Source organism: Moschus berezovskii, chromosome 23 (assembly GCF_049115385.1).
Source record: "Moschus berezovskii isolate FMDL1 chromosome 23, NW_MosBer_1.0, whole genome shotgun sequence".
Taxonomy (NCBI): Eukaryota; Metazoa; Chordata; class Mammalia; order Artiodactyla; family Moschidae; genus Moschus; species Moschus berezovskii.
In genome coordinates, this window is record NC_142482.1 from 38918554 (window position 1) to 38926237 (window position 7684).

General features: G+C 56.8%; 2 protein-coding genes across 5 annotated transcripts; one reads left to right on the plus strand and one right to left on the minus strand.

Annotated features, from left to right (window-relative positions):
* The first annotated feature begins 70 nt into the window (after window positions 1–70).
* Window positions 71–4906, plus strand: DDAH2 (DDAH family member 2, ADMA-independent). 2 transcript variants are annotated; one of them, XM_055406265.2, is made up of 7 exons: window positions 71–494; window positions 1338–1700; window positions 1815–1914; window positions 2040–2113; window positions 2266–2385; window positions 2897–3046; window positions 3237–4906. In XM_055406265.2, exons 2-7 carry the CDS (start codon window positions 1404–1406, stop codon window positions 3351–3353), a joined length of 858 nt encoding a protein of 285 aa, XP_055262240.1. In that variant the 5' UTR covers window positions 71–494; window positions 1338–1403; the 3' UTR covers window positions 3354–4906. The 2 variants fall into 2 exon arrangements, with proteins under 2 accessions (XP_055262240.1, XP_088687530.1); XM_088831404.1 differs by having other exon boundaries at window positions 2897–4906.
* Window positions 3881–7172, minus strand: MPIG6B (megakaryocyte and platelet inhibitory receptor G6b). 3 transcript variants are annotated; one of them, XM_088831405.1, is made up of 6 exons: window positions 7065–7172; window positions 6541–6876; window positions 6279–6369; window positions 5811–5851; window positions 5606–5684; window positions 3881–5475 (listed from the first exon to the last, which is right to left on the minus strand). In XM_088831405.1, exons 1-6 carry the CDS (start codon window positions 7126–7128, stop codon window positions 5373–5375), a joined length of 714 nt encoding a protein of 237 aa, XP_088687531.1. In that variant the 5' UTR covers window positions 7129–7172; the 3' UTR covers window positions 3881–5372. The 3 variants fall into 3 exon arrangements, with proteins under 3 accessions (XP_088687531.1, XP_055262243.2, XP_088687532.1); XM_055406268.2 differs by having other exon boundaries at window positions 3881–5477; window positions 5606–5703; XM_088831406.1 differs by lacking the exons at window positions 5811–5851; window positions 6279–6369 and having other exon boundaries at window positions 5606–5730; window positions 6467–6876.
* Window positions 7173–7684: the final 512 nt, after the last annotated feature.

The window sequence follows — 7684 nt, forward strand, 5'->3', positions numbered from 1 at the left end:
AAAGAAGGGTAGGTTAATGACCTTGAACTCCTGGCAGAAACCAGGAATTTAGAAGAGGGGTGCTTGTGATGAGCTGCCATTTTTATGTGTAGGTCCACGATAGTGCTATCTTGGGCTCCATGCCGCATTTGCAGCCCAGCCGCCGGGGCTGGCCTGATCTGGGTGGGTCTGGGCAGCGATCTTGGGGCGGGGCGGAATTCCGAGAAGGGGGGCGCGCAGTCGGGGTGGAGTGGGCGAGGCATAGCAGGGCGGAATGGGCGTGACCTCGAGGAGCCCCGCCCCGTCCCGCTTAGACAATGCCCTGGAGCCGCCAGACCGTCGTGCCCCCGACCCACTGTAGTACTTGAGCTCGCCTACCCGGGGACCCCTCAAAGCCAAAGCTCCGGTCCCCGACGCTTCAAGGCTACGACTCTCTTCTTCAGCAACTCTGTCCTCAGGGGGGTGGGGCTCCAGCCAAGATCACTGAGCGGCCAGAGCAGCGGTGGCCTCTGGAGGTGAGTCTGGGGTGGGAGGTGTCCCTTGGACCGTATGCAGACCGGAGTTCCGGAATGCTGGACCCGTGCTTGCGCCGGGACAGTGCGGAGGGTCGACATTTGGGTGCGGAGCTGAGTCGGGGTGGACTTTGGGGAAGATGGGTCAGGAGACTGTGGGACCGGGTCCTGGCGCCCCGAGTGGCGCCTGCTCCCCAGAACCACGCCCCCCAATTTCCCCGCCCCTCGGATTTTGTTTTAGACCTCTCCCAGTCCTCCGGGACTGAGTCTGGTTTACACTGGGTCGCGCTAGGGACGGAGTGACTGATTGGGGTGGAGAGAGGATGTTTAACTCCTTAGGCTCTATTCCCTTCTCCTTGACCCTCTCTCCCTTTCTCGTTCGGACATCCAAGACTTTCATCCCCCAGGCTCTAACTCTCTCCCAGCTGTCTCCTCCTGTCCCATCACCCTGTGGGTTCCTCGCCGCACTTCGGGTCCCTAAGGCAGCGAGCAGCTGAGGGTTAAGGGGGCGGGGCCGCTGCATTTTTGGGGAGTGAGCGCATCCTAGCGGCTGCCAAGAGGGGCGCCTGGCGGGGACCTCTCAAAAACCCCCAAGCAGGGGCAACAGGTGTTTGGGAAATTAGGGGTCCCGATCTTGTTCCTCGGACTACCCCCCTAAAGCAGCAGATCCGCGAGGGCGCGGGGTGGAGTGAGGTCCGCAGGAGAGGAAGGTCTGGAGGGGGTGGGGCGGAGTGGGAGGGGCGCCGGAGAAGGCAGACGGAAGACCCAGGCGCTCTTAACCATCCCCCTACGCCCTTCTCTGCATGTCTCTCTTTCTACCTCCCCCCTTTCTGTTTCTTCTCCCAGACAGGTGAAGTAGAAAGAGAAAACTAAGAAATCAGCGCAGCCGGAGGGGGCGTCTGTGTGGATGGGATGGGGACGCCAGGAGAGGGGCTGGGCCGCTGCTCCCATGCCCTGATCCGGGGGGTCCCGGAGAGCCTGGCGTCGGGGGAGGGTGCAGCAGCTGGCCTCCCGGCTCTGGACCTAGCCAAAGCTCAGAGGGAACATGGGGTGCTGGGGGGTAAACTGAGGCAGCGATTGGGGCTGCAACTAGTAGAACTGCCTCCTGAAGAGTTGCTGCCGCTGGGACCGCTGCTCGGTGACACCGCCGTGATCCAAGGGGATACGGCCTTAATCACGCGGCCCTGGAGCCCCGCCCGCAGGCCGGAGGTGAGCACCTGGGCACGGGTTCGAGTAGGGGGAAAGAAGGATATGGACATCCCGGGCTTTAGGGAAGAATGGGGGTGGAAATATCTCTTTCGCTCCCTCTTCTCCTGCCCTAAGGTCGATGGAATCCGCAAAGCCCTCCAGGACCTAGGGCTCCGAATTGTGGAGATGGGGGACGAGAACGCGACGCTGGATGGCACTGATGTTCTCTTCACCGGTGAGGTTGGGGTGCTTGCACCCTGGGGCTTGGTACAGGGAGGCTGACTTTGGGAGAATGGGCCACGTCCAGACTGGTTTCCAACTTACTCGCGCCTCATACCTCGACGACCTCCCTGGGCTCAGGCCGGGAGTTTTTCGTAGGCCTCTCCAAGTGGACCAATCACCGAGGAGCTGAGATCGTGGCGGACACGTTCCGGGTTAGGAGCTGGGGTGGGAGTGGGGGGAGTCGGGGGTGGATGGGGTCGGAGGGACCTGGGCGGGGAGGAGAGGGGGGCTGGGGAGGAAGTGGCTGAGAGTAGCCTGTGTTTAGGCTATCCCGTCACTGAATACTTTCCCTTGTTCCCTCTAGGACTTTGCCGTCTCCACGGTGCCCGTCACAAGCTCCTCCCACCTGCGTGGCCTCTGCGGTATGGGGGGACCCCGCACCGTGGTGGCGGGTTCCAGCGAGGCTGCCCAAAAGGCTGTCAGGGTGAGAAGGGGCGGGGCTGGGGTGGGGCAAGTTGGAGGCCAGCCAACCACAGTGGGCGTGGCTCTAGGCCCAGGAGTCGGGGAGCAGGGCAGCTGAGAATTAGCTCCAACCCCTACCCTCACTGTGCTGTCCATCTATGTGAGAAAACAAGTTACTATAAGCGGGACAGGCAGCTGGAACACCAAGGGACAGGGACAATTAACATCGTCTTCCGGGGTTTCATGAAACTCCTAATCTGTGTCTTGAAGGATGGATAGGATCAATGGGTGGGGTCTGGAGTAGCAGAGAAGTGGCTAGCAGGTGGAAAGAACTGCCTGTGAGTCCGAGGTGGAAATTAGCAAAGTTAATTAAAGCACTCAGTGTCTGACACATAGTAACTGACATGTGCTTGATGTTATTATTATTCCACAATAATGTGACTCTTTCCCCCCGCCCTTAGCGGTGGTAGGGCAGCAGGACTCAGTTGTGGATAGGCTGAGCCTTGTGTGTTTCCTCTCTCTTCTCCCCCAAGGCAATGGCAGTGTTGACTGATCACCCCTATGCCTCCCTGACCCTCCCGGATGACGCAGCAGCTGACTGTCTCTTTCTGCGTCCTGGGCAGCCTGGCCTGCCCCCTTTCCTCCTGCACCGCGGAGGTGGGGACCTGCCCAACAGCCAAGAGGTGAGAGAGGCAGGAGCTCTACCACCACCCCCAACCAGAGAAATGGGGCTCAGGCCTTCCTTGTGGGAGGAAGAAGGGGTGCCTTTTCTAGAAACCCTGAGTGGGGCCACTCTGAGCTGGCTGAAAGGGGGCCCCGCCTGCGGGTCTTGGGGTCTCATTCCCTTCTCTGCACACGCTGTCCTCCCTGCAGGCCCTGCAGAAGCTTTCTGACGTCACCCTCGTACCTGTGTCCTGTTCAGAACTGGAGAAGGCCGGCGCTGGGCTCAGTTCCCTATGCCTGGTGCTCAGCACACGCCCCCACAACTGAGAGCCCGGCCTGGGGTCCTGGCTGACCAGGGGTAGAATGGCATAGGAGTAGAAGGGGAAGGAAGGTTAGATAGAGGATGGTGATTAGGCAGTAGTGGGGAGAGAGCCCCAAGATAGAGGAGGGCACAGAGTAAGAAAAAAGATAGAGGCCACGGGGTGAGTCGTCTCCTCAAGAACTAATAAAATAGAACTGACCTTTAAGACCGGACTGCGACTGGTGTCTTACTGGAGCAGAAGGACAAGGGCAGGGCTGAAACCCCAAGTTGGGGTTAGTGCTGGGGGGGAGACCCTCTTCATTCATCAAACCCTCACTCTGCACACACTGACTCACTGTCCAGCCCTGTTGTGGGGGCTTGGGTACAAGATGGACAGGAAATAATTTCTCTTGTGGGGAGCATGTACAGGGCAGAGAAGGGAAAATATGAGTGAGTCACTCACTGAATTTATCTAAATGTCAGATGATTCAGAGACTTGGAGATCAACAGCCCATCCCCGAGCTGATAGGAGGAAATGACATTTCCAGGGACATTCATTTTCACTCATTTACCGAGGCTTAGTGGTGAGAGAAAAAGGGTCAGTCTCCTGATATCAGGGAACTCACAGTACATGAAAATTTCTTGTAAATTGAAATACAGGTTGTAATGGAACAATTCACAGGAGGCTGTTGCTATGAGAGAAATAAGGGGCTCCAGAGAGTATCAAAGTATATGCAGGAGTGGGCCAAGAGGGTCAGAAATAGCCTCTCAGAAAAGACTACATTTGAACTGAGTCCTGAGGATAAATCAGAATTAGCCAGGCGCATGGTGAGAAGGAGACAAAGTGTAAACCAGGAAGAAGGAACTGCACTGGGCACGGGCATATTTGTGGGCTTGGGAGAATTTCTCAAAGGCTGTCATGTTCTAGGCAGAGATAAGCCTGAAGAATACGTAAAGTACTGAAGCACCTTGAAACCAAGGCTGAGGGCCAGAACTGAAACACTGCTGAAATGTGGGTGGTCAGGAGGTTAGCATTCGGGGAGACTCTGGTTTCAGTGAAGAGAGCAAGGGCAGGAGAATGAGATGAGGCTACGGGAAGTCCAGGGAAAACTGGACTCACTCAGGTGGCAGTGCTGGACATGAAAAGGGTGTGGATTGGACAACGACATTAAAACAGAAAGACAGGACTTGGTTTATCATACGGGAGTGAGAGGAAGGAGGTTGCATGACTCCCAGTTTCTGGCTTGGGCAACAGGGTTGATCAAGAAAGATGCATTGGAGGGATTAAATAAGTGGCTTGGGAGATGACAGTGCACTGGCTTTTGGACCTGCTGTGTGCAAAAGCGGGTCAGCCAGGCAGCGATGTCTGAGGGATAGTTTGGAAATCTCATATCAGAGATGGGAACTGGAGGGAATTCTGGGTGTTGTTTGCAGAGTTAAAGTAAAGGCCGAGGACTGACTGCGGATGACAGCATCCTAGAAGAGGGAGAAAAGCAGATATTAAAAAGACAAACCTGGAATTGTGGGGAATACTGTGGGAATAGGGAGCAAGGAAAGGGAGGCCAGGAGGAAGACACCAACATTAAAGAAAACCAGAGCTTAAATAAGAGAGCAATCAAAGCTCAAGCCAGATGAATGCTAACAAAACATCTAGTGCGTGTGGCTATTAATACATCACTGGCAATCTCATGGAGACCAGGTGAGTAGTAAGAGCGAAGGAAAAAATGGAAGAGACAGGTGACAGAAAAAATGGAAGAGACAGCCCTTGGTTCAAAGAGCTTGACTGTGAAGAGAAGTGAAGAGATAGGGCAACGACTAGGAGTTGCTGGTGTCTTAAGGTGGGGAAACGGGTGTAAGAGACAGGGGTAAGGAAGGACCAAGATCAGCAGCAGAGATAGCCTGGAACCTAGGTCTCTCAACTCCCAGTCCAGTGCTCATTTCTATCCCATGGTGCCTTCCTTTGCCAGGTGAAGGGCCAAGAAGGGGAGGGGTGTGATGGAGATCTGGGAGCCCCAGCTTGTGAGGTTTGCTGTAAAGGCTTCCCTTCAAACTACAACAGCATAGATGGTGGAGGCATCAGCAGGGACCACTGGGGACAGTCGGCTGGACCTTCTGAGGGCCATATGATCCAGGTCTGCGTAGAGCAGGCTCTGAAAGGTGGGGAGGAAGGCAGGAAAGTCTCAGAAGTCTGACTCCCCTGGGTATCCAGGCCTCTGTCTTTCTCCGTCCACTAGACTCAAAGATTCTGAAGCCCACCATCCCGCCCCCAAGCCCTTACCGATCCTGATCCAGGTCCCCTGACATCTTGGGCTTTTCCTCCTCTTCTGGCCTCTGGGGCTCGGCTTTCACGAGTGGAACTATGTCGGGGGGACAGAGCTGAAGGATTGAGAGAAGGTGACCAATCTGCTCCCAGCAAGGGCTCAGACTCAGGTACTGGGTGGGGAATGTGCGGAGAAGGAAAATTGCGGGGGAGTTAGTCTCACCAAATCTGGGGGTTGGTCGAGGCCGATGAGGGGGCGAGCGCCTGTAAAGGATGGGTAAGAGTCTTTGAGAAGCACTTGGGAGTTGGTGATGGACCGGGAGGCCTGGCGTGCTATGGTTCATGGGGTTGCAAGAGTCGGACACGACTAAGCGACTGAACTGAACTGAACTGAACCTTGTCTTGCTTCGTTCTGGGCACCCCCATCCCGGATGCGCCAACAACGACCCAGCCAGTTTCAGGCTCTGACCGGGAAAACAACGTAGATCCCACCCCCACAGATACATCAACCCACGCGTGGAGCCTGCTCCGCCTCCAGTTTCGCCTCCTTAGCTAGAGCTCCACCCACCAGCCCATGGCCTCGCCCCCCAGTTCTAACCTCCCCCATTCATCTCAAACCACACCTGATCTAGCTTTGGTCTGCGAAAGTTCTGGGCCTGTCCTCGGGTCAGGCTCCGCCCCTTGTGCTCACCTGCGCCGCCAGCAGGCCCAGCCCACTACTCCGAGGCCCAGCACCAGACCAGCGCCCAGCAGCGGGATCAGAATCTGGGAATACGACGACCCTAGGGGAACGTTGGAAGCGGGGTGGGAGTGGTTGATGCCGAGGTCAGGATGCGGGGACAGAGCGCTAACCGCCCCCGCCCCGCCCCCGCCAGGAACCCCCAGCCGAGGCCTCTCTCCCTGCCGGGGGCGTGTCAGAGTTAGGTCCCCTGCGCATGAAGGCATAGACCTACCCAGAGCTTTGCAGTAGGCCCGGTCTCCCCGCACATGAAGCTCCGTACGGCTCTCCTCCTCTTGGCGACCCTTACAGATAAAGGTGCCCGAGTCCCCCGCGCTCAAGAGCAGCTCCAGTTTCCGGATACCAAGGTCCAGGGCATTTATGCGGCCAGCAAAGGGCTGGGCAGGAGACACGGTGGGGGTCCCGCTCGGAGAGGCCCACAGGATCGGGCGGCGTCCTTTGTTCAGGCCTTTGCAGGCCGGGAATCTAGGTGCCCAGACCCAACGGGTGGGTTGCGAGACCCCTTTGCAGGAGAGATTCACGCGGTCCCCGGGGTGGCCGTTCAGTGAAGCTATGGGAGGCCAGAGGCGATGGTTAAGACAAGACCATAGGGCAACACGACCCTCCCACGTAGTCTGAAGCCTCTCCCATGCTGTCTTGCCATCCTGGATCTTGCCGTATACATCTCACCCTCCTGTCGGCCCTTCCTCCCGCCTCAGTTTTTCCTCCCGCCATTGCAACTTTACTGGGATGGCTTACCCCCTGGGTCTCCCTGGGCCCTTGACAGCAGCAGCAGCGGCAGCAGCTGCAGAACCGGGGTCATAGCGGGGAAGTGGTGAGAAGAGGGCAGTGAATCAGCAGAGGAGACCGGAGGGAAATCAAAAGGGGGTGGAGGGGGAGACCGCGGGCCTGGGGGCACTGATAAGGGGGAGGGGCCACCAGCTGCCCAGATCCCTCTGGGAATTCTCAGAGGCAAGTTCACAGCCTCTGGGGTCCTTTACACAAGCACTTGTGCAGTCCTCAACTCTTGCAGCGTAGCAGTTGCGGGGAACACCACGATTTCTGGATTCTGGCTGTCTGAATTCAAATCTTGATTTCACTATCAAGCTAGGAGATGTGCACAAGTCACTTCTGTGAGCCTGTTTGCTCATCTGTAAAATGGGCATAAAGGCACCTACCTCAGAGTATTTGGAGAACTAAATCAAATAATACATGGAAAACACCAAGAACAATGGCTGAGTCATAGGAGCACTATGTGCTTGCCATTATGACTACTCCTATTCCTATTTTAGCTGCTACCTCACCTCTCTGTGCCCATTCTGTCCCTCCTGGCCCAAGGAGCCGCACCCAACTGAGCAGGTTTTGGCTCGGGAGGCGCT

Bases quoted from the DNA above. Each gene is read 5' to 3' on its own strand.
- DDAH2 (XM_088831404.1), top strand. From the start codon at position 1,404: ATGGGGACGCCAGGAGAGGGGCTGGGCCGCTGCTCCCATGCCCTGATC. The intron at 2,114-2,265 runs GTTAGGAGCTGG...TGTTCCCTCTAG, and splicing joins TCGTGGCGGACACGTTCCGG to GACTTTGCCGTCTCCACGGT. The intron at 2,386-2,896 runs GTGAGAAGGGGC...TTCTCCCCCAAG, and splicing joins CTGCCCAAAAGGCTGTCAGG to GCAATGGCAGTGTTGACTGA.
- MPIG6B (XM_055406268.2), bottom strand. From the start codon at position 7,128: ATGACCCCGGTTCTGCAGCTGCTGCCGCTGCTGCTGCTGTCAAGGGCC. The intron at 6,370-6,540 runs GTAGGTCTATGC...ACGTTCCCCTAG, and splicing joins GGCCTACTGCAAAGCTCTGG to GGTCGTCGTATTCCCAGATT. The intron at 5,478-5,605 runs GTAAGGGCTTGG...CCCACCTTTCAG, and splicing joins GGGGACCTGGATCAGGATCG to AGCCTGCTCTACGCAGACCT.